This window comes from Panthera tigris, chromosome B2 (genome assembly GCF_018350195.1).
Source record: "Panthera tigris isolate Pti1 chromosome B2, P.tigris_Pti1_mat1.1, whole genome shotgun sequence".
Taxonomy (NCBI): Eukaryota; Metazoa; Chordata; class Mammalia; order Carnivora; family Felidae; genus Panthera; species Panthera tigris.
The window spans coordinates 122,231,153-122,257,778 of NC_056664.1; the positions used below are offsets into that span (position 1 = coordinate 122,231,153).

The window sequence follows — 26,626 nt, forward strand, 5'->3', positions numbered from 1 at the left end:
CATTTCTTTTCTTTTCTTTTTTTTTTAACTTGAAAAGCTTTAAAGTTTGAAAGCTTGGTAACAGTTGGTGCTACCACATTCCAGAGATCTGTTATTAAGTGACAGCCCCTCACCCCTTCTTTTTTAACATTCTACTGTCATTATAGTTTTTGCAAAGCACAGTTTAAAGGTGGTTGCTCAGGTGTGCCCTTTGATTTTTAGCACTTAAGATTTTTAAAAAATCCTTATATATTGTAAGGCATAATTTAAGTTCGATGCTAGGTTTTAGAGGACTCTTTTACAAACGTATGTATGTGTGCGCACATGTATGTTTACGGGTAGATTTATGAAGGCTGAAGAGAGTCTCTCGAGATTTAGTTGCTGCTATGATGGCTTAAATGGAAAAAATTAGGCAAAAAGTCACTGTTTACAATCTAGAAAGAAAATGCAATTAATGCCAATAAAAAATAAAAGGACTGATATATTTCATTAAATATAGGACTGATATACTTCATTAAAATTATGATTTTCAACAACAAAAAGATCAGAATTAAGGAAGCCATGATATTTATCGAACACGGAAGGGATAAGAAGAAAAACTATGTATGTTACGTGCTACCTCACCAAAAAAGTCAAGTTGTAGGAACAGGATAATACAATCATCTGAAAATGACTTTCACCCATATCATATAATCTAAGGAGCATGATGGGTCAGACTCTTAGCAAATACCTTTTCCCGCCTATCCCTGTATCATTGTTCTACAGTCTCTCCCTCTTCTATCTTCCGGGATAGCGCCTCTACATCCTCTAGTGGGAATCTCCAGTGGCACGTGACACCCTTTCAGTACCACCTCCTGTTATAATTGCTGTGGGTTTATCCCCCGTCCCCCCACACTACAACTAGCCCTGGAATGTTGGGTCTTAATCTCTCCTTGTCTTTTGAACACAGTCCCTGGCAAATAAGGTTTTTGAATTTATAAATTAATGAGTCGTGTTCTGTCCTGTGGATATGAATTAAAATTGGGTCTACATCTTAAGAAAAAATTGAGGGGCGCCTGGGTGGCTCAGTCGGTTGGGCGTCTGACTTCCGCTCAGGTCACGATCTCGCGGTCCGTGAGTTTGATCCCTGCATCGGGCTCTGGGCTAACAGCTCAGAGCCTGGAGCCTGTTTCGGATTCTGTGTCTCACTCTCTCTCTGATCCTCCCCTGCTCATGCTCTGTCTCTCTCTGTCTCGAAAATAAAGAAATGTTAAAAAAAAAAAAAAATTAAAAAAAAAAAAGAAAAAAATTGAGCCATTCAATATACAAAGCTAGGCAACTTGCAGAGTGTGCAGCCCAAAGCTATATATCTTACAACTTTATAGAATAAGAAGTGAAATCATTCTTGTTTGGCCAGCATGTTCATGCTTTCCACAAAAAAACTAATAGTGCTTGGCTCTGAAACACACACTCAAACAGAAAGATATGAGTTAATGTGTAAAAGCTACTTTGCAATGGGATTTAAATTGTTAACAGAGTAGTCTCCTGACACTATGGAGCTACTTCTCACACACAAAGAAATCCACATTGCAAGTCTAAGGAGAGATTTGATAGGGTGAGACCTGACCCAGCTGGAGCAGGCAGAGACGGGAGAGGGTTCAAGTGCTAACCCTTGGATGGATCCAAACACAGAGTGCAATACCAGCCATCCCAGAGTGGGCAGTTTCTTCTTTTTGCTTATCTAGAGTCTCTTTCTGCTTCACTGGCTCTATTTCCTCTATTCTGATCCACTTGTCAAGCCGACCCGAATCAGGGAGCGGTGGGCATCGCTCGCAGGAGCAAGATATCCAGGCTGCAGAGTGCTTCTGGGAAAGCACGAGCCTGATGGCCACACACGGCCCTGCCCTCCAGGAACCCACCAGCCTGCAGGAAGCCTATCAGGGACAGGGCACTTCAAGCCTGGGTGGAAAGTTGAGGCACAGAAAAGCAGCAGAGCTCGTTCCCTCCCACCACATTGCTGAAATCTGTGTTGAAAAGACCTTGGCAGGAAAACAACTGACCTCGCATGACCATTATGGCAAGGGAGAGAAAGAATTAAATAATGTCAACAGACTTGAAAATCAGCTTGCAGTGAATCTCCCAAATTTGGGTTTGTGAATAAGAACGATGGAAAAGATGGGGGACAGGTGCCAGGTTCTTCTCCAACTGAAACATGAACTCTTACAAAATGCAGTGGAACTCTAGAAAAGTTATGGGTCATCTCCTGGAAACATGGTGGCAACCTCAGTCAGTTCTAGTTTTAAATTAGAGACATTCTGGAAACACTGAGATGCACTGACAGGCATTTCATCTTTCCAAGGGACGTAGAGAGTATCCTGTTTTAGCAGTTTTGCATAAATGGGCATCAAAGTAAAGGGGGAGTGGGCACTGGCATCCTTGCTCAAAGTTCTGGGAGACAATAGCGCTTTATCTTGGCTTCCTGGTAAGGCAGTCGTCAGGACGCAGCTCTCTGGGTGATTACGTGGCAGCACCATAGCTGCTAACCTTCCACAACCTTAGGTAACAAGCGAAAAATCAGACAGCTCAGCAGGAGGCTTTGCCTTTTTCCTGGCAGCGTGCTGGTAGCCTCTGTCTATAGATTCAACAGCAGCAGTTTTTTCACACGGAAAGCAGGAAGTGCCCTGGCAGTGCGTGTGCTCGTGACTGCTCACATAAAAAAGAACCATAAGCTTACTGTCCTTGGTTTGTTTGCTTTTTTTTACGCTGTAAAATGTAAGCTGAGCCCTCACGCCTCTTATAATTACATTCTCTCAGGTGCCACATGAAACGGTGATTATGAGAAACAAAGTGAAAACGACCTCAATCCTGGGCTGGCCTTTACTGCTGCTTACAATTTAGCCCGATGTTTCCATCACATACTAAGTTGTGCTTCACATCCCTCTGTACAACTCGTAAAGACACGCATGGTTGTTACAGTGATGGCCACTGGCTCAACGGGAAGCGTCCCTTAGCCCGGAGGTGAAAAGCAACAGCTGCACAGCGGCGTCCCTGCAGGACCAGACGGGGGCTGGGGGATGGATACCTAGCTGCTTCTCCCGCTCCTCGCGCCGCTCCCGGGCCAGCCGCTGCCGGTCGTCAACCCGCAGCACGGGAGGAGGGTCTGAAAAGGAGAGCAAACACGTTAGTAGAAGAGCAGATTTTCTGATGCTGCTAAACAGCTTTTGGTCCAGTAAATTCGATGGATAAAACATCACGACGTCTTAACAACAATTACCATAGATGGCTATAGTTCCGGTGATACACTTTATTATTACATCGTTTTTCTGAGAACTTCCAAGCATTGATATACTCCAAGATATACTCTCTTATGTAATGTCTTTTTCTTCTGTTCAAAGACATTACATAAGAGAATAGGATTACATATCCTAAGACTTCTCATCACAAGGAGAAAAAAAAAAAAACACACCTTTTTTTCCCACCCCCATATCTATAGGAGATGATGGATGTTAACTGACCTGACTGGGGTGGGTGATCATTTCACAATATAGGTTAAGTCACATCATTATGCCACACACCTTCGATGTATGGGGTGGCGTATGTCAGTTCTACCTCCACAAAAATGGGGGAAAAGTTTTAAAAAGAAAAAAAAAGACACACAGCCAAAAACCAAAAAACCTATTATGTAAAAACATGACGTAACTGTAGCCTTTTGCCTGTTTCTATCCAACACTATATACGATGCTTTGTTGTTCTTAAGCTGGTGAACTTCTATCATTTTTATGCTTTAAGAAGGCTGCTCCTCAACAGCAAACAGAATCCTAAGTGAATTTCTACTGAATATAGTATTCAGTGATTACTGATAGATGTTCACCAGTTGGATGTAAGAAGCCCAGCTTTGAAGTCACACATGCAAGAGTTCACTTCCTGTTCTGTGTCTCACTCAATATGTAAATTTGGCTGAGATACCTACCTCTCTACGTCTCAAGTTATGTAGGACATGGGTTTCATGGATTTTTATTTATTACCTATAAAATGGAATAAAAATAGAACCTATCTGACATCACTGTAAGAATTCAATGAAATACTTGAAATGGTGTTAGTATGGTGCCTCGCCCACAAGCTTCAGTAAATTAATTCACTCACTGAACACACGCTGAACATCAACTATGTACCAGGCACTGTTCTATGTGCTGAAAAGAAAGCAGTCAGGAAAACAAAAAGCAAAAAACAAAAATCTCTGCCCTCATGGGAACTGCATTCTACTCAGGGAAACTTGATAACAAGGATAAAAAAGAGATAGAGAATGAGGGGTGCCTGGGTGGCTCAGTCGGTTAAGTGTCTGACTTTGGCTCAGGTCATGATCTCATGGTCCGTGGGTTCGAGCCCTGCATCTGGCTCTGTGCTGACAGCTTGGAGCCTGGAGCCTGCTTCGGATTCTGTCTCCCTCTCTCTCTGTTCGTCCCCTGCTTGCACTGTCTCTCTTTCTTTCTCTCAAAAATAAATAAAGATTTAAAAAAATTAAAAGAAAAGAGATACAGAATGAAAACAAGGGAAAAATATATTGAATGCTACATTGAGATAAATGTTAAGGAGACAACAAGAAAGGGGACTGTGATATGGCAGGAAGGGTATGTTTAAGCATTTTAGACAAGAGATCGTAACTTTCACGTGTAGAGTCCTGATGGAAGGGACAGCTAGCTGTGCAGGTGTTCTAGGAGGTGGAAAGCAGGCACAAAGACTCTGTGGCCACAAGCACCTAATGTGTTTAAGAAATGGGGAGATCGAAGAGCCTGGAACGGAGCGAGATCAGAGAGCACTGGGGCCAGATACGCAAGGGCCAAGGCACAGGGCTCGTTGGTCCTGGCAGGGACTCTGGATTATACTTGGAGTGAGACGCTGCTGGGAGCTTCCCAGCAGAGACCTACACTAACAGGCTCACTTTGGTACTATATAAAAAAGCAAAATTATAATAACAATGCTGATGAGAATAATGACCTTAAAATCAGGTTTATTTTCTCTTCTCTTAAAATGACGTAGTTTTTTAAGACCTCATGTTAAAAATAGAAACTTACTGGTGCAATACTGTAGACAGCATGGTAGCACTTCATCAACAAATTTAAAGGCTTTATATCCCAAAGGCCTCCTAAATGGCACAGAATTTGCACATTTAGGGGAAATAAAAACTGTACAAAGACCCCTTGGGAGCCTGCATAAACCTGGCAGTGAGAATCATGAGCAAGACTAAGTGATGACATTTTATACCCTTGTTGTTTTAAAGTATGGTTTTTAAAAACTGGTAAAAGGACCCCTCAGTAGGTCCTACTTATTATTATAATGACTTATCAGATTTGCTTATTATTTTTGAGATTTCAAACATTTTTGTATATAAGAAAATATTGCTCCTGGCCCCAAAAGGTTTATTTCTGAAGTTTGAAAATGGGCATGTGAACTCCTGCTCAGGTACTTTGTTAAGGGCCACACACGGGGGTGTTTTACTGTCATTTGTTTTTGGTGAAAAGAAGTGACAGCACGACAAATGGCATTTTGAAAAAAAGAGCTGTCTAAGCACAAGTCAAAGTGAAGTTAGATCTCTAATGATTAACTCACCACTTTAGTAATATTCCTTAAACAATGAGGTGTACCTGTTCATAAATATACCTGTAAAACTCAAAAATCAACTTTACTAAAAAAAGACGTGTAAGCACATTACAGAAAGTCTATAAAAAAGAATTTAATTACTTTGAATTGCATTTATAATTCTGTCACAGGCAATCTATCGATATGATTATGCTAGTAAGCTAGCAACATCGCATGAAGGATGCGATGTTGCTAGCTTACTTTCAAGTACGTGCAAATTTCATGCAAAATTTTAAAAAAATTTTGAAAGAAGATTTTAATAACACCATATGGGACATGCACTTACCCTCATGTACCCTTTTACCCAAGCCAATTCTGAGAGCCCCCAATCAATAACTGGTTATCAATATAACCCAATTATGAACTGTAATACTTGCCTTTTAGATACATTTTTGGAAAACAGCAGTGTGAGAGGTGCTTTTTTTGTTTTTTTGGTTTTTTTTGCAAGAGGTGGTTTCTATACTCTCATTTCATATGAAGATTATGCTCCTCACATGTAACAAACTGCATCCTGCCTGATCACACAATTTATAAGAAACAAGGTTGTATACGGAGTTGCACAAATATACCAGTTAATCCCTATAAATAAGGCCAATGCTTACAAATGCAATGATTCCCACTGATCTTTGAGATCAGGGCTGAAATGATAATCACTATTCAGTAGGGGATCAGATTTGAGGAAGTAAAGAAGTAGGGCATAGTGATTGTGATATGCTAGATGATTCTGGTTGGTTTAGGAACCCGGGATTAGCAAATGTGAAATTGTAGAAGGAAAAAGGCATTCAGTTTAAACTGTTTCCATCCTTTTGATTACATCAAGAGAGAGTCACTTTGGTGCTAGAATGCCAATAATACTTATGGCAGATTAAAGATGGCTATGAACGGGGGTGGGGAGGAACAGAGCCTTGTTGCTTTTGTTCACGGCTTATTCCCAATCCCAGGACTACACCTGGCAGAAAGGAGAACATTCAGTAAGTCTCAAACGAATGAGCAAACAACCTTAGCTAATCTTCAGAGCCTTTAAACTTCCACAAACACGCACCAATAGGGGCAAACAAACAGCTATCTTGTATTTGATAACAGACTTAAAAAAAATATAAATGCTAGCAGTTATAGTTTTAATAACCAAAACCGGATAAAAAATATCTTTAAAGATAGATTTCCAAAAAGGACAACATTTAATTGAATAATTCTAAGTAAATAGTGCATTTTCTGTGATTCTTTGTCTCCCTCTCATCTCCATCCTCCTACCACTTTTCCCGGGAACGAAATCAAGGTACAGAAAGTAAATGAATAGCATGAACTTTCTCACTGCTTCCTGATTGACCTAACATGGTCAGAAGGCAAAATGGTAAGAGCAACAGAGTGTCCGTGTGAGTCCGCTCGCAGCAAGGAGCACTCTGCATTCAACCTCCTGCCTGTGCGGACTCACGAGCGGGGTGGCCGCCCACACTGGGGCACTCTTACGTGTGACAGGGAGTGCTGTGGATATCCTGTCTTCGATGACATGTAGAAGCCTGGACCACAAACTAGAACTCAGTGACTCTCGCAGATGAAGAAAGTCAACTCGCTCTGACAAGGCTTTCTCAAGAGCTTTGACTTCCACCTGAACAACTACTGTTTACGCGGTAGATAACTTCATCAGGGCTTGCATTTTACAAAGCTCTTTCATACACATTATTGTTTCATTCTTCACACTAGCTCCATGAGTTAGCAGAGCATGTGTTCATTCAACGACGAGTTCTTAGGCCTATTTTCCAAATGAGAAAGTGGAGGGAAACGTCTGTGAAAAGGAAGGCGGCACAGCAAAGTGTTGGAGCTAGTTCTTAAAGCCACATCCCTCACTCAGTCCGTGCCCTTGAGCACATCATGGCACCAGGAGAGTCATTACAATGGCAGGATGTAGCAGCCAGGGAAGGCCTGAAAGATTCCCAGGCCTGCATTCCTCTGTGAGGGAAATGATTTATAAACAGTAATGAAATTTTTAGTGGTTCTTTTAAAGACTTGTGGTGGAGGGTGATAAAGGGATAGGAATTAAGAGGAATTTTTAATGAACTTGAGTTTCTGCTTTTCTCAGGTATGTATAGTGCATTAAGAGACTACAATGTTCTCTTCTGATTAGGTCACACTCTGGATCGTTTGGAGGCAGCTGATGGAGTCCTGAAGAGCCAGCTCCCACTTTGTAAACATGGACAGATCCATGACTTTACAAATGGTCTCTTTTGGTCTGGGTCCAAGTATTCACAGCTGAGAATACCGGTCTTTTCTGGAGAACATGAGACATTGTGAGCTCACACTTATAAACCACAAGCGCCTTGGGGCGCCTGGGTGGCTCGGTCGGTTAAGTGTCCGACTTCGGCTCAGGTCATGATCTCACGGTCTGTGGGTTCGAGCCCCGCGTCGGGCTCTGTGCTGATAGCTCAGAGCCTGGAGCCTGTTTCAGATTCTGTGTCTCCCTCTCTCTGACCCTCCCCTGTTCATGCTCTGTCTCTCTCTGTCTCAAAAATAAATGTTAAAAAAAAAAAATTAAAAAAAAATAAAAATAAAAATGAGACCCGTTGACGAACCTCTGCTTATCTGTATATACAAGAAAGCAGATACATGATGCTTAAAAGGTCTAATCTGAATGGTCAGAGGGGAGAGAGGGGGGGATGGGCCAAATGGGCAAGGGGAGTGGGAGATACAGGCTTCCAGTTACAGAAGGAAGAAGCAGCACGGATAAAAGGGAATATAATCAATGATACTGTAACAGTGTTGTATGGTAACAGATGGTAGCGACACTTGTGAGGATAGCGTGACTAGTAGAGTTTTCCAATTACTATGTGATACACCTGAAACTAATGTAACACTGTGTGTCAACTATACTAAAGAAAAAAAAAGATAATATGAAATGAAATGTCTCCCTCATTTAACTTGACTTCAGCAATATAATTTTTTTTAACGTTTATTTTTGAGGCAGAGAGAGACAGAGCATGAATGGGGGAGGGTCAGAGAGAGAGGGAGACACAGAATCTGAAGCAGGCTCCAGGCTGTGAGCTGTCAGCACAGAGCCCGACACGGGGCTTGAACTCAGGGACCGCAAGATCATGACCTGAGCCGATGTTGGACGCTCAATCGACTGAGCCACCCAGGCGCCCCATTGACTTTAGCAATATAAATCAAATGGCTCTATAAAGAGATGGCCGTCTGAGGTGGGAAGATTTTTTTTTTGGCCTCTGTAGTCTCTAGGCACTCTACATCTCTTTCTTATCACACTGCAAATTTGGTGTTAGAATGACCTATTCATAGACTGGTTTACTCCATCACACTGTCAACCAGAGGGTATGGATTATGTTTTTTTTTTTTTTTTATTAAAAAAATTTTTTTAATGTGTATTCATTTTTGAGAGACAGAGCATGAGCGGGGAAGGGGCAGAGAGAGAGGGAGAGACAGAATCTGAAGCAGGCTCCAGGCTCTGAGCTGTCAGCACAGAGCCCGACGCGGGGCTCGAACTCACAAGCTGCGAGATCATGACCTGAGCTGAAGTCGGATGCTCAACCAACTGAGCCACCCAGGTGCCCCTATGTTTTTTTTTAATAATAAATCCCTTAGTGCTTAGATAGTGCTAACACCAGATGAATAAACAAGGTATCAAGACATAAAAGCATAAACTCCACAGTAAAGAATGGTAGAAATTAGAAGTGGTGGTTGGTGGGGAAAGCAAGGGGACAACAGCACCTACCATTCAGCTATGTTTAATTCCCACAGTAAAACAAACGAGGTTTTCATGCTAAAGGACTCGGCTTCTACAAGGATCCTCACCTGAGTACAAGAACACAAGTCTACCAGAATAAGTCCTGTGAGGACAGGGATCCTGTTTTGCTCACCCTGTGCCTCTCACGGTCCCGGGCACAGAACAACTACTCAATAAGTAGTAGATGGTGGTTGAGTGGTTGGCGGATAAATGAATGGATGAAAAGGTAAGCTGATGAAACGGTGAATCTCAGCCTGCTAATTAAAATTCCGTTGAACCTACATACACATCATTTCCCGTGAAGGGCTGCTCATGCAATACCTGCAACAGCACTTGATATTTGTCCTTTTTCTAAGTAACAAGCCAGATTCATCTGCTCTGTTAAGATCTTTTCCCACATGGACCCCACCCCCTACAACAAAACTAGGTACAATGGAAAATGTTTCCGTTGAGACTAGAAAGAGTTATTTCCATCTTGATTCTCACTGTTCTTGAGGGACTTCAGTCTTAGATGCTGCCTGAAGCAGGTTTCCGATGCCCTCATGGGTTGTGCCCTTGGGCCTGTGCCCTCCTCTTACTGTTTACCACCATACTGGACATAGGTCTCTCCCAAGGACCACACAATGACTGCTGGGTACCTGGAAGCAGCTTCATCGTCTATTCAACTCTTTATGTTTACAGACTCTTTGCTTCTTTGTATCACTGAATGGAACAGACCATGAATCACAGGTTATTAAATGAAATTACTGTGTAGGTGTACAATCATTGCAGGGAATAGGGAACAAAAAGATAATTCTAGACCAGCTTTGCTACGTGTGAAGATTGCCTTAAATGGTTTTTGAAAATGTCACAAAAAAGATATGCGATAATGTACCTGGGCACATAGATACAAAAAAAATTGTGTCATATGCATCATTTCAAAAGAGAATAGTAAAATGATCACCTCTTATACATTGTTTGGCAGTAAACAATGCACCCACACACATCATTCTCACCGACTGTCAAAATGATTCTGAGAGATAAGCAGGGCATGTATTTGAATCTCCATTTTAAATAGAAAAAATCGAGGCTTTAAGAGGTTCTCTGACTTAAACTCATACAGGCCAGTAGGAGTGGGTGTCTTTTGGTAGCAGAACCAGAACCAAGCTCCTAAATTCTAGCAATGCCTTAAGGCTTTAGGGACAACCTTTTTTTCTACAGCAAACACGATGTATAGTACCTGGTTTATTTCCTGAGTAGTTGCTATTTTGTCCTGAAATAGCAGAGGGCCGGTTGGAGGCGGTTTTCTTATCATGCACTTTGTAGCTGTCAGGTGCTATACGAATGAGACAAAAGAGAAAAGACATATTTAGTTTCTTAAAATTTATTCAGAAACATTCACCTAGTCAACGTTTGCTGCTAACCTTTGTGTTGGGTACTAGGCTAGATTCAGGAAATAAAAAGACGAAGCCGTTACAACTCTTGCCCGTTCAGTGGTAACGACACACCCCCAAGTCAATGGCCACGGCTCCACCAATCCTATAGAAGTGGCAAGTTCAAGAGTCCATGAAATCATTTACCCTGGTAGTCCCAGTTTATACATAAAGCAACCATGTGGAGGCATGACTGCTATCCAAAGTCTCTGATCGTACTTCTTACAAAGTTCATGCATTAGGAACCCCCAAAATTCCAAGAACATATACGTCACCAAAAAGGAACCAGGAGATATAATTTACCAGGATTTTGAAAAAGCCTCTGACAAAACTTCCATAACAAAGATTATTAAACAGACTAAGGGAAATGTATTCTAGGAAATGAAGAGGAGCAATACCAGGTAATTGCTTATATCAAGTATAGGATCCTATACTTTAAATATATTGCTCTTTTTTCTTTACCCATATTACTTTATTTAATGTATTTTCAGAGGATATTTAAAGGATGTCTGCTACTGTTTCAGATACAAATCATGCCAAAAACCAAGCCAGTGAGTTTCCCTGCCTCTTACTCTCTGCCTTAAAACCTGCCCTGCCCCGTCTTCCCCACCAATTAAGGCAATTCCATCCTTCCACATGATCATACCCCAAACCCTGGACTCATCCTTGACTCCTCTCTTGCTATCACTCCCCACGTTCAATCTGTTTAGTAAGTTCTTTCGGCTCAACCTTACAAAACATCTTGCCACCTCTACTGCTAGCTTTATGGTCATTTCCTCCCTGTGTGGTTGCAATATCCTCTTACCCAGTCTCCCCGATCCTCCCACGGACCCCCGTTAGTCTATTCTCATCTCAGCAGCCAGAGTGATCCCATTAAAACACAAGTCACATCACTCTTCTGTTCAAAACTCTCCAACAGCTCCCACTCTGCTCAGGGTAAAACCCAAGGTCTCCACCACGGCCCAGAAGGTACTATATGGTCTGGCCTTTACCTTGTGCCACTTTCCCTCTTAATTACTCAGCTCTAGTGATACTCAGTTTATCGCAGACCTTTGAGTGGACTTGAAATGTTCTTGTCTCAAATAAGCAGGTGGATTTCTGGGTCTCTGCTCACATATGACATCAGAGTTCTACTGAATTGTTTATACTTTTTCAAAGTTTATTTATTTATTTTTGAGGGCGGGAGGGGCACACAGAGAGAGAATCCCAAGTAGGCTCTGTGCTGTCAGCGCAGAGCCTGACGTGAGGCTCGATCCCACTAACTGTGAGGTCATGACCTGAGCCAAAATCAAGAGCTGGATGCTTAACTGACTGAGCCACCCAGGCATCCCCCATTCTTGAATTGTTTTAAGTACCACCCCTACCACTCATCACCTCACACACCTAAGCTTGCTTTGTTTGCAGCCCTTGCCCCCTGACATATTACATGCTGGCTCCCTCTCCATGAGGCTGAGGAAATTGACACTATCTAGAAAACAAGAATTGTTTGCCCAAGAGTTTTTTAAACTGAAAGGGTGCTATAATAATTATGCTTCAAGAAGACTAAATTTAAAAACTATTCTCAAGGTGTATTAAAAACAAATCACTAAGAAAATAAATTCCCTAAATTTACCTTTGACATCTACATGGGGAATGCACCAAACTTCTGTGGCTCTCTTTCAATTACATATAGTGTTAGCTGTGGAAAATCAAAGACTAAATAGTAAAATTATCTTATACAACTCTTTTAAAATAGCCCAGTTTTGATCTGTTTGCTTCAAATAACAGCTTAAAACACAAATATTGATCGACTGAAGTTTTATTTATTAAGCTTCCTTTGCTTTATTTGCAAGGAAAGGTCTGTAAAGATACAGTAAAAACAAGCAGATAGCAAACAAAAAATTAAACAGCAAAAGGCCTCACTCAGTGGTTTCTGATAGGACTTTGCTACTAGAAATTTTACCAGGCAAGCTACCACTGGAAAAGAGCAACACTGTACATAGTTGACACACAGGCCCTGACACTGATCCAGAAGGGAAATCAGAAAGTAGGTTGGCTCCTTTAATGCTGCAACATATCCTCTCATCCCACTTGCCAAAAATTAGTTGCCAGTTATCACCATGTGGCAAGTGAAACCCATGCTGGTCAGTCTTGACCTCTAGTCTCACATCTTTAGAGATAGCCTCTAAAAATAAAAAAATAAAAAAATAAAATGACTGTATTTGGAACCTTTGTTGCTTACTGTGTATAGAACAATCTTTCTCCTTATTCTGCAAGTTAATCTTATTAAAATTGCTCATAAATAAGTTAGTTGTTAAGTAACATAACAGAAGGAAGCAGAATGCAACACATACTTGGAGTCCTAGGATTATAATTTTCTTTTTGTTATACAGCTACCTCCAGAACTCAGGAAGTAAAGCCTTAATTAGTAAGCTTTTTAAGAATCTTCTATTTATTATTTTTAGTTAAGTGACAAGGACTTAGAATGATTTGATTAGAATATATTTCAAACGTATTTCTTTCTTTCTTGCCTTACTATATCTGACATAATTTAATCTTTCTCTGGTGATTGCCTATCTGCTGTGTCCCCAGGTCCTGACAATAGACATCAATCCTAACTGAATATTACATAACAGTCTCCTCTGAAGGAGATTAAAAAGGCTGCAACACATGTTCAGTCCAAGTGATTATTCCAAATAATAACTAATAAAAAGCTTCTTCTGGGTGGGGGAGGGAGGGCTATACTTGCTTTATTATCTTGAAATTCAAATGTAAAAAATACATTTCTGTCAAACTGGAGGTCTGGTTACTCAAATCCCCATCTATCTGCATCTGACTTCCATTGGATCTGCTCCGGCTGAACATCTATCTGCCTGCCCTCTTTATTACTATCTGAATCTCAGTAATTCATTTCTATTCCAGAAGACTTCCTATTCATTCTATCCCAGAAGACTTTCTGAGTCCTGTTTATAACAAGACAAATTTAAAATCTTAAAAGTGTTTATGTGCATGAAAAACCAACATTTAATTTAGTAAAATAAAAGTAATTTAAAAAATGGTCTGTTTAGTCCAAGATTATATACTGTTAATGTCTAACCTGTAGGCTGGACATTCATCTGAAGTTTTTAGGTTATCTTTCTGCTTTTCTATCAGTCTTTCCCTTCCACCGCTGTAAGAGTTCTTATTTCTCCAAACACCTCTCTGGTTGACACTCTATTGTGATAAGAGGGAAGATATAAAGTCAAACAGATCTGGGCTCAGGTGATATTCAGGAAGTTTCTTGACTTCTCTGAGTAGGTAAGTGTCTGTGTGTGTGTGCGGGGTGGGGGGCATACTGCCTACTCACAGGGCTGCTGGGAAGATTAATGGAAAACATGTATGTTAAGAATCTGCCATACGGCTTAGCACACCGACGGGTGTTTAACAACCATTCCTTTTCTCTCTTTCCCCCTTCCATGGAGGTTCCGGGCCCCCCACACCCACAACACTTGCGTGGTGTAGCAGTGTGTTTGCAAGCTTTGAGGAAACGGTATGTGCTTTGGTGTCAGGTGACCTGGCTGTGTCCCAAATGGGCTGTGGATCCTCAGCAGGCTTAACCTCTCCATCTTAACTTTCCCATATGTAAAGAGGGACGATACTTACTTTCAGGGCTGTGAAAATTAACGAGACCCCTGGGCCCACCACGAGGCTCAATAAATGGTAGAAAGCATTTTTTGGCGCTCTCCTTATTCCCTACACAAATGTGGGAAACTGGATTTCTGTGTCTCCAGGGCTTTGCTTACCCAGTACCAACAGGGACAGTAAACTTGTGTCAACTTGGTGACAGTGGTCCTGGGGTGCAAAGTCTGACTCACCTGCTGGCTTCAGAGGTGTTTTTTTTTTTTTTAACTCAGCTACAATCACACCTCTTGGGGGCCCTCAGGTAGGCCAGGCTTGTTGGTATGGGTTTTAGGGTACAAGCTTCCTTTGGAAGAGGTAATCCTCAGTGTTTCTGGGACTTACAGAGATAACAGTTTTCTGAGATTTTTTTTTTTTTTTTTAAGAGAGCGAGAGTGAGCAGGGGAGGGACAGAAGGAGACAGGTGGGGGAGAGAGAATGAGAGTCTCAAGCAGGCTCCGTGCTCAGCGTGAAGCCCAACGCGGGGCTCAATCCAACAACCATGAGACCATGACCTGAGCTGAAATCAAGACCGGACGCTTAACCGACTGAGCCACCCAGGCACCCCAAAGAAGTGACAGATTTGAGTCAGAGCTTGAGCACCATCCAGGTCAGAAGGGATTAACAACTGAGGACCTGAAATGGAACTTCCTTCTTTTTTCTTCCCTCTCTTTTTAAAGACTTTATTTTTAAGTAATCTCTGCACACAACGTGGGGCTCAAAGTCACAACCCTGAGATCAAGAGTCACATGTTCCACTGACTGAGCCAGCCAGGCTCAGATTTAATGCCCTTCAAGTTACCATCACATTAGGTAAAATGAGCCAAAAAAAAAAAAAAAAAAAAGAAAGAAAGAAAGAAAGAAAGAAAGAAAGAACAAACCCAAACCCTCCATTATAATAATGGGAAATAAAATCTTGTGATTTGGTTTTAAAGCAAAGTACAGGGAATTTCACTACTTGAGAACACAATGAAAATAATTTATTTAAGATTTCCAACATTTAAAAAACTGGAAATCCTAGATGACTAGCAGACAGGATTGCATATACCATTTTTTATTTTATCATTAAAAAATACCATTTTTAAATGACTCAGGTGATTTTCCAGTATTAATTTGAATCTCTTTCATTTTTTTATAAAGAAAACTGAGTCATCCTCCATGATGCTCAATAAGTGTTTGCTAGCCTTGTAAAATCTCTATTGATCTTCCTACTAGCTTGAAAGCTTTATTCCATTAGTGCCACATCTGAGAGTGTTAAAGAGGAAGGATGCAGAGAAGCATCCTTGCGGTCTGGGGTTCTGTCTCTCTCTAAACCACTCTGAAACAAAATATAGAGACGACAGACATTTGGAGCTTTCATCTGGTAAAAATCCTGCAGCTCCAGTAAATGCCCCAGCTGCACCTCTAAAATCCATATCCTCTACAATTCACTGTGTTCCTTGCAATGACTTCCCATAAAGGTCACGGGCTCTCACTGCTTTGTTTCTATTTTTGGCTTTACGGTCTGTTGAAGAGTCTCTCTCAACAGATCAAAATAATGGGTCCCAACAAATGCTCAATTTAGTAAAAAAGCTTACTCTGACAAGACATTTATGACTACAACCTTAGGAACCATCCCGAGTTTAAATCTCACTGAATGACATGTGGTCTTGACGTCCACAAGGCTAATGTATTCCTGTCACTATTTTTAATAGAGTTTAGCCATCAGGCCCAGGTCTATATGGGTTCTTCTTTGCTCTATTGTTCAGCTGGACTTGGTGGACACCCGGCTCAGGGTACGCGAACAGCTTTGGGACAGACTAAGTTAGAGGACAGAACAAGAGGTTGAGCCACAGGCAATTGCCACTTCTGTACTAAAAAAATGGATGAGGGCCCCTGGGTGGCGCAGTCGGTTAAGCGTCCGACTTCAGCCAGGTCACCATCTCGCGGTCCGTGAGTTCGAGCCCCGCGTCAGGCTCTGGGCTGATGGCTTGGAGCCTGGAGCCTGTTTCTGATTCTGTGTCTCCCTCTCTCTCTGCCCCTCCCCGGTTCATGCTCTGTCTCTCTCTGTCCCAAAAAAAAAAAAAAAAAAAAAAACGTTGAAAAAAAAAATGGATGGATATTGCAAGTTCATAGGTCTACCCTAAAAGATTCAGTTTGCCTGTGCGGGAAAGACTTAGCACAGCAGGCGTCAGGGAGCTCTCCTTTGAAAGGCCTGGTTTTGCTCCAATAAATCTTAGCTCTGAGTCTGACTATAAGCGGAGTCCTGAATCTTCCTAATGAATGAATCACAGAGCCTGGGGTGGTCTTGACAGACCCTTGGCACACTAAAAAAATTACTTATTTGAAAATGTGACTACAGAACACAGTTGTGGCTGGCAGTTGAAGAATGTTATTGTTTAAAAAAAAAAAAACAACAGAGAACGATTACAGAGTACTTTTCAGGCAATTCAGTGTTTCACCTAAAATCTTCTGCTGTAGCATCCTTTTACTTATTTACTTAACCGTTAAATTTTGTTCTGATAGAGCTGCCAGGAGTATTGCAACATAGATATTAAAGGTTTTATCCAATGTTATTAATGACATTTGCATCATAACAAGGACAGAAAGCAAACCTCAAATGACTCTTCTGATTGTTCTACATAATGGAGTGCTTCTCAGTTTAAATTCCTCATAATTGTATGTGAAATTATAGGAATGGTGAGGATCAAGGGAGCTGACACCAGACAAACCTGGGTTCAATTTTCTGCTTTACCTTTGTTTTCTTATTACTGGCAGACAGCACTTGACTCGGGGACACCTTGTGCTCAGGACTAGGAAGAAAAATTAATGTGTCTCCTGCTACCACTTTTCTTTTTCTGAATCCCTAAATCCCTAATTCTAGGTTACTTCTTCAAACTCTGTTTTGGAGCTTCCGATTCCCCCAGTATTTTCTCTTCTCTTCAGAAAAGTGGTCTCCTCTTCCGGCCTGAAGCATGTTAGTCACTTTCAAGTCTGCATTTCTAAGTATGCTCTCTCAAATACAGTCCCGGTCTCCCACCTCTAGGGAATATATGCTCCTGTATCTGTGTGATCACTGGAAACTATGCCAAAAGGCAAACTAACTGTCCTCACAAAATCAGCTAACCCCGATTGTCAGTCACTTTGTTATCGTATCAATGGAACCACCACACTCCCAGGGTCAGAAATGTTCATTTTTTTCCCAATAAACATTTACAGGCACACTCACGGGCCAGCCACTGTACCGTGCACAAAGAGCACAAAGATCAGAGGACACAACATCTACTTGCAAGATGCTTATTAACTTTTGGAGGAGACAATATGAAAACACATGAAATTGTAGCCATGGATCAATTCACTTTTTAAAAATCAATATACCACAGAGGATTAATAACCAAGCAAATGATGTAGGTAGTACTACAGGGAGTCAGAGGTGGGAGAAGACACTAAGGGCATAGTAGTGATACAAAACTTCATCAGATAAAGCTCTACAAGAATGGAGAGAATCTGTGTAAGTGAAGAGTGAAGCAGAGAATATTTATGGTTGGAGGATGCCATAAGCAAAATTATCTAAGCAATTAAAAAAAAAAAAGATAATCAGGGCACTGTCCAGTCAGAGCAGCAGGTTTAAGATGGTAGGCAGTTGAAAATAAGACAAACAGGCTGAGGTCAATGCCTCCTTGAATTCCAAGTTTGTGTGGACTTTACCTTGAAGGCAGTGAAAGTCACTGGAGTGTGTGCTGTGGACCTTCTGGCTGTGAGCTACTGTAACTTCGGGGGATTCTGGGTAAATAAGAAGTGAAGCCCTATAACGAGCCTGTTGGAAATGTACAAAAAGTGCCTACCATCTTAACAGAAACAGTAAAAGGAAACCAGACTAAAACAGACATCTTAAGAATTCTGCTTTCTGCATAATTTCATAATTATTCAGATTTTCCCATTCACCCTTAAGATGCACCCAAGAGATAAGTACTTGACCATTAAGGGAACACAGTGACCCAACTGATCACAGTGAAAACCTTGCCTGTCTGTCATCGACGCAACACAGAACAGGAAGATTAGTCAGTGCGGTCATCCAAGAAAGGAGCCCAGGGCAGCGAGGTAGCACCACCCAGGGATCCTCCCTAAGGCTTCGGGGTCTCCTCTGCTTCGAATCCTGCAGGAAATGGGACCCCAGCCACCAACTCCATGGAGCAAGGGCAGTGGGGAGGATGAGGAAATGCAGAATGGAGGACATATGCCTGGTTGGGAAACAGGTGGGGTGTTTTGAAGGTCATTTTGCAGGAAGGTCAAGGAAACAAGATGTGGGCAGAGGCTGACTGGTGTCTTTTATCTTTCATAGATCGCCACAGGATAGGGAAGCAGCCTCTGCATTATGCAAATTTATAGGCATTATGCAAATTTATAGGCAGTGTATGTAAGTACAGATGTTGAAAAACAGTGCAGACTCTAATTTGTCCTTCTACACCAGAATAAACCCACTTTGTGGTGTGGTATAAAATCTAGCCACACTTAATTCAACATAGCAATAAGAATAATGAACCATTTATTCAACAATCTATTGCTCATTTCTTGTTGCAAAAACAAATGCAATTAAGAACATATTTGATAATGCATATCAGAGTCTCACGTTTCATCCTTATTCATTCTGCTGACAGAAACAATTCAATTAACATTTGCTTTTTCTCTGTATTTCATGCAGATAAAACAAAAAGTTACGACTTGGTGGCTACCATAGACTGCACGGAGAATTTTAAGTTTAGGGGGAGCTCATTCAAGCAACAATGAACAGTGACTGAGTCATTTTCTGATTACTTCATTTCTGCATGATGAAGAAAAATGAAAAATTTATGACCATGATAGAAAAGGATAGTCAACCAAAAGACAAAGAAATTTGTCCAATACTGAGATAATACAAACCCAATACAAAGACACTGGTTTTATAAATACAATTCAGTATTGTCTACAGTTACATGATCCATGGGAACTGAATCCACCAGAAACACTACTCCTCATCTTTAACTATATCATGAAAACAGGAAGAATGGAATAGACACACATAGTTATTTATTAATACTTTATACTCCATCAATGTCCAAAAGGAAGTTGCAAAATTTACACTGAAACGTCAAAGTGAGCATCAAAAATACTGACCAACCATAAATTTTCACCAAAAAAAAAAAAAAAAAAAGATCCAGTTTTTATGTATTAACTCACATATGGTAGGAACAGCATAAATGTTACCTAAATAAGAGCAAAAGATAATTCTGTCAAAACAAGTTACCAAAATATTTTTAAGGGATCAGGAGTGGGCAGCTTGTTTGCCTCTGAAGAGCTCTCATCACAAACCATTGTGCTCTGAGCTTAAAGAACCCTAGATGGTCTCCAATTCAATGGAGCTGGAGTTATTTTGTCTTTGACACTTGGCCGGGTGCAGTGCTGTGATAATGCTCTATTTGAGAAACCTGAGGGCAGGGGCCATGCCTTTCATCCTTAGGATCTCCAACTTCAGTGTTTAGCTCGCTATCTGGCACATACGTGACACTGAACAAATGCTTGAAGGGGATGAGAGATGGCTGGAGGGTGGGTAGTGTACCCCGACCAAATTGTGGCAAAAGCCCAGAAAGGGAAAGCATTCTTGACGAGTAAAAAGAAAAAGTATACACTTGTTCATTTTTGATGGCTGCTAAGATTATAGACAAAAGGTGACCAAAAGGATTGCCAGATTACAGTCATACTCACTCTGTGTCAGGAAAAAACCCAGAAAATACTTAATGTAATTCTAGCCTGGTTTTGATGTGACCTCAGGCAAGCCTCAAAATCAAATGACTGCTTTTGCAGCCATATAATAGAAAGGTCTGCCCAGTATCACTTCTAGTGAGTATTCCGGGAATTGGAGCGACAAACTCCAAATACAACAGAATATTGCCTGGACTGCATGGGAAGAAGCAGGAAAACATTATGGCCTCTGTTGGAAATATCAGAAAGGTTACAAAACAAGCATTTCAGCTTGGAGGCATCTGTAAACCCCAACATTTTCCCAAAGCAACAGATTTAATCGATTTGTTTTGATAATCTGCTAAAAAGACAAACATCCATTCTAGCTGAAATGAAGAAAACCACTGTTTAGAAAAGCACACGTCCCATATGTTGTTTTGTGTAAACTATTGGGAATCACTTCTTCAGCTGTTTTGTTTACCACTAAAAGCAGCTACTTGATTCACGGTACAAACTCCTGATACAGTGGGCTGACTGGAACAAACGTGACATCCTTTAAATCCAACCCGAAACACTTTGATCTAAAAACAAATAAATAAAACAAGCAAAATCCTTCCTTCAGCCAGATGGCAACATTATAAATAGAACAGAAAAGGCAGCATCTTCCACCTGCATTAATATAAACCAGATTAAAAGGCAAGCCTCTTCATCCCCATGGGTGATGTACCTTCCTGGTGATTTATCACCAGATGCTAGCTGCTACACAAATTATCTCTTTCTCTGCTCCATAATACAAGTAATGTTTATGACTAAGCAAAGATGGGGGCAAAGTACAGAAAAGAGGAGGAAAGCCTAACCATATTAAAAGTTTCCTAGTTACACTGAGAAATAGAAAATTAGCTATAGTCTCTGTAATTTACCAAGTTTCAACAGCTGGATAGGGAGTTTATCAAATTAGACCCAATTCAATTAAATCCAATGTGTAATTAAAAGCAACTATTTAAATAACTTGGAGAAAAACAATTACTACTCAACTTCATTACTCTGCTTAATTAAAGTAACCAACTGAAAGAAGATCCTTTTACTTTTAGCAGGATAATGATTTATTTTAAGAAGAAAACTAAAATTGCTGATGCCAACAGTTTACAAATGATTACTACAGGCCACAAAGTAGAAAAGCTTTCATACTTAAAAACAAAATAAAATTATCAAGGTAGAAGATGTATATATAGTTCTCTGAATCCCAAATAACACAGTTTTAAACATTAGTTTTGCAAAGAAATGTGAATGTAATTTTAATCCTATACTATTGAGTTTAATCTGTGAAAAAAGCCACATATACAAGACTGCAGAATATCAATAATTAACTACTCCTCCTCTGCACAACAGTAAAATACTTAACCCTAAATTTTCTTATGCAAACTCAGAAAAATGCAATAGGAATGAGTGATAACTGATGAAAGGTTAAGGTTATTCCAATTCATTTCAGGTAACAGGAGAACATTTAACCTCCTGTTCAATTGTCTAAATTTATGCGCCAACCCATGGGGCGTCTGGTGGCTCAGTTGTTGGAGCGTCCAACTTCAGCTCAGGTCATGAGCTCGTGGTTCATGAGTTCAAGCCCCACGTCGGGCTCTGTGCTGACAGCTTGGGGCCTGGAGTCTGCTTCAGATTCTGTGTCTTCCTCTCTCTCTGCCCCTTCCCTGCTCATGCTCCCCTGCTCATTCTCTCTCTCTCTCTCAAAAATGAATAAACATAAAATTTTATTTTCAATTATGGGCCAGTCTAGTCTCCCACCACTGTCACTTCTACATCTGCGTCCTCTCTCGTGTTTTCCTCTCTTGTTGGAACATCAGCCTTGCCATCTCTTCAACTGTTTAAATGCAATCCATCTTTTTTCTTTCTTCTTTTTAATATCTTTTTTAAAAAGGTTTATTTGTTTATTTTGAGAGAGAGAAAGAGAGAAAATGATCAGGAGAGGGGCGGAGAAAGGGAGAGAGAGAGAATCCCAAGCAGGCCCCGCACGGTCAGTGCAGAGCCCGATGGGGACTCGAACTCACAAAGCATGAGATCGTGACCTGAGCCGAAACCAAAAGTCAGAGGCTTAACCGAATGAGCCACCCAGGTGTCCCAGCTTTTATTTTTTAGCGAAGTTTTAGGTTCACACCAAATTGGGTGGAGAGTTCAGAATTCCCATGTGCCCCCTGCCTCCACATATGCACAACCTCCCCCATTATCAACAATATACTGCACTACGGTGGTACATTTGTTTCCATCGATGAACCTACACTGACATATCATTATCACCCAAAGCCCACAATTCACAGAGTTCACTCTGGGTGTTGTTTTGGGATCTGACAAACATAGAATGTCATGCATTCACCATTACAGCCTGGTAGAGAGTCCAATCCATTTGCCATAGCCCTGCTCAGGTCTCTTTCTCGTGAAATCTTTGAAGCTATTCCTACCTCCAACACGTTTCTTTCTCTGACTTCTACTGAGCTCCCAAGTCTGCCTCACACTGCCTGGCACTTGATTTCATTCCATCTTACGTTGTTTTTAGAATGTATGCTTCCAAAAGTTCCCAATACTGCTCATCTCACAGGATGCAAAGCAAAAAATGTGCTTTAGAGTAAAAAACCAAACCCAAACAAAAACACACCTGGGGAAAGGCTTGCTGCATTTCTCTCTTGGAAAGTCATACTGTCAATTTGCATAGGGAAGGCTCTGGGCCATTCCATGCCTGTTACCTAATAAATGTCTACCCAGCACTTTTTTTCTAACAGAACCCTGACTGACCACAACACAGCTCTGGCCAAGAAGTTGAACCCTGCAATTGTTAGGTGGGGTTTGTGAGAATGCTCCTTAAAGGGGACGTGCACTCAAGTGGCATGGCTCCCCATTCTCCCTTTTCCTCCTGTCTTGAAGATGGGTGTGATGTTCAAGGTAGACAGCTGCCTCGTAACCAGAAGGTAAGGCGAGGGGGAAGCTAAGGCAATAACGGAGACCTGGCCCGGACATCTCTGAACTACTGTACTCTTTACTTCCCATATTTCCTGCAGGTAAGAAAAAAGAAAGCTCCTAACTTATTTAAACCACTTTTTATTCAGTACTCACAATTAAAAGCAATCTCTAAACTGATAAGAGTTTCCACTAACTACAGAATGAAGTCCAAGCATGCACCAAAATTTGGCCCCAGTCTACCCTTCTAGTTTCTACTTCCTCTAGTCTGCAATATGCAACACCTCAATCCTAGGCGCTGAGGGCTGGAGGCGAGATTCCGGATGGGATTTTGAGGCAGGTGAGACTCAGAAAAGGCAGAGGATTTGATGTTAAGTGGGGGGACAGGGGCAATAAAAGGCTCCAAGAACATCGTGTGAATTACTTAGGAAAAAACAACACACACAAAACTAGGTGGTGGTTAGATGATAAGAGTATCTCCTGGGGCGCCTGGGTGGCTCAGTCGGTTAAGCCGCCGACTTCGGCTCAGGTCATGATCTCGCGGTCCGTGAGTTCGAGCCCCGCGTCGGGCTCTGTGCTGACAGCTCAGAGCCCAGAGCCTGTTTCAGATTCTGTGTCTCCCTCTCTCTGACCCTCCCCCGTTCATGCTCTGTCTCTCTCTGTCTCAAAAATAAATAAATGTTTAAAAAAAAAAAAAAAAGTATCTCCTATGTTGTGTCTTAGAAAATGGCTTGTCATTTGAGGCATTCATAAGTGGGCTGGACACACTGTGGGACTCTGTACGTACTTCCTATTTTCCCCTTCACTTGGTACATCATGGATCTTCTGTATTCTAATTTCTTCCAGAAGAAAGCAAAACAGGTGCTGGTTCATCATATTAAAGCAGAACAGCATTTAGTTTTGAAAGTAGCAGGAGGAGCAAAAGTTAGGGCAAAAAAAAAAAAAAAAGTAAAAGACGCCAGAGCAGAGTTTCAATAACCTCATCTGTAATAGAAAGCAGCTCCAAACAACTTGGGAGACAGTGGATTTCTGAGCAGAATGTGAAGGGTTCCCAGAGCACCCCTGGTCATCCAGAACAACTCTTGCTAGCATCCTAAGGCCCTATGTGCAACTCCTCCTGACCACAACAGACTCGTGGATGGGTTACAGTAGGGCTGCATTAGCTTCCCTGTCAGCCCTTTATAAATGTAACCTCAGAGTAGATGCTGACGAAAATAATAAAAATTCCAATTGATTTAGCTTAATTTTATTCAAAAAATAATCGATGAGCTTTTTGATACTACAGAAAGACTATGAAGACAAAAATTGCAAGGCCCATAATCCCATCACCTGGATAACCCATTTTTTTAAACTTAAAAAAGAAATGCCTATCACATGGTTTGGAAATGCAAATGGTACATGCAGCTGTAAAAGAAAAAGAGGAAGCCCCTCCCTCCCTCTTTTCTCTCTGGGAAAAAAGTTTCTGTGTTCACGCAGATGTGCTTTCCGTTTATTCAAATCGTCATGCTGCGTAGTCTTCTGTCCCTTTCTTTTCTGTCGATAACTTTACTCAGCCTACTTTCTAGTCATTAACTGCACTGCATTTTGCCATTTCCAGTGCATGCCTACAGTCATCAGTTATCTCTGTCTCCCCTTCTCTCTAACTTTGAAGTTCTCTGAATCTTCATCCATTTGTGAAATCATGGTCCTGACTGAGTGCTATTTATCTTCCTCTATTAACACTAGCACCTGGTCCCTTGCCCCCCGGAGTTGCTGTATTAATCTCCCACAATTTAAGCCTCTTTGCTTCTGCAGGTCTGGACACCACCGAGAAGGCGACCACTTCCAAGCAGGAGGACTACAAAAAAAAAAAAAAAAAAAAAAAAAATCTCCAAGGCGGCTTTACCTCTCTGGGAGAGGCAGGGATGGGGTCTGCGAGGAGCCCTATTAGGGCTGAATCAGAAACTTAAAAGCTAGGTTTTATGTGCATTTGCTTACCACTTCTTCCCCTCTCAGTTTTGCAAACCAAACCTGGATCCCTTCAAGCAGCGGCTTCTGCCAACTCTGATAGATGTTGTGGGCTGGGCTGGGATTGAATTGCTTCTCTGGCACCTCCTCCGTCTAGGAAATGGAGCAGTGCAGCAAAGGGGTAGAGCGCTGCCTGGCCGCCCAGGGCCCATTTCAAAGCCAGAATTACAGACTGCTGGGCCAGGGAGCACGGAGAAGGGCAGAGTGCCAAAGCTCTTCCTCCCTCTGAGCCTCAGCCGGTGGGGACAGGCTGGGGATGAAGGCTGAAGGCACCTGCATGGAGGACAGTGTGGACTCCCACCCAGGGGGCTCCACGCAGATGCTGTGTTAGGACTCACACTGCCAGCGACTTTTTGGGATATGTGGTTTGTGGATCCATTCACATCCATGAAATAATTATGACTCTTGTCCTGGAGTGCACAGAAATGTGACGAAGCCAGGACTTTGGTTTGCTCAGAGTAACCAGGGACTCCCTCCAGGACAAGGGACTTAGATGACCAAGTATTTCTTCAGTCCTCTGCAGGAAAGAAAAGGCGAGATTTAAAGCATGGTGTTCTGCTCTCGTTGTTATTATCTTTTTACTGGACCTGGCTTTTTATTTGTTGGATTTCTTTCATTTGCCAGACTCAAAATGTCCCCAAATGGAGGATCTCAAATTCTGGAACCTATCAAATATCTAAATGTAGTAACTGATGAAAACAAATCCAGCTAAAGGAAAGGACGCCAGCCTGAAAGCCCAGGAGCGGTCTCACAGGGCCCTGCGACGCTCAAAAGCACAAAGACGGCTGTGTGGCAGGTGGCAAAACCTGGTGGGCTGTCAGGCCAGACGGGAAGGCTCTTGACAGCCCGGAGCACTGATGACTTCTAGGTTCATGGGCTGCAGCTAATATGCACATGTTCATTTCAAGTATGCTACATCCATTTCAGATAAGAGAAGCCAATTACAAATTTGCAATCTGCCTAAGCTACAGGTCCCTCAGATTCATCAAGAGCTAAGCCAAACTAAGCTGATAAATGGACTCCTCTGTTCTAAGTGCCTTGGATGCATTTTCTGTGACCGTCTCTTACTGGACAATCTCCACGCCAGGGTTGGTATCGAGGCCGGTTGGAAAAGCCAGAAGGGAGGTGAGGGCGGCTGAGAGGGTAAACCCGTACAGCAAGCTCCTTCCAGAAGAAGTGAAAACAGTCAACAAACGCTAAGTGGAGGAAGGAGCTGCTGTGAGCCAGGCTGCCCTCCTTCCATCCCAGGGAGCACCACATTGGCCACTGGCCTGGCTTGTCTCCACACTCTGTTTTTTATCTAAGAACCTGCTCCTAGACAACCCGTTCTGTTTTCAAAATTCCAGTAGAGTCACTGTCAGAAAGGAAAATATTTGAAGAACTGTCTGGGCTTTCTAATGAAATGTGAATGAATCTCAGTGCGCTCAATGAGTCTCTGGGCGCTCCCTCGAACCTGCCCCTTTTTCTGGTAGTACCGGGAACAGTCCATGAATACCATGGCAATGCAGTTTCTTTTTAGTTTACAGATGAAGTACAAGCCCAAGACTTCCTCAAACCTTGTTGTTATTTTACCTCCTTTGTTTTAT

General features: G+C 41.7%; 1 protein-coding gene across 6 annotated transcripts in view; it reads right to left on the minus strand.

Moving 5' to 3' along the window:
* Positions 1 to 26,626, minus strand: part of MAP7 (microtubule associated protein 7) — a 176,605-nt gene that overhangs the window by 52,323 nt on the left and 97,656 nt on the right. For all 6 annotated transcript variants that reach the window (XM_042987205.1, XM_042987202.1, XM_042987206.1 and 3 more), the window contains 2 exons: positions 10,548 to 10,643; positions 3,041 to 3,118 (listed from right to left, as the gene is read on the minus strand). In XM_042987205.1, the coding sequence (XP_042843139.1) occupies positions 3,041 to 3,118; positions 10,548 to 10,643 (174 nt within the window). The remainder of the gene's footprint in view (positions 1 to 3,040; positions 3,119 to 10,547; positions 10,644 to 26,626) is intronic.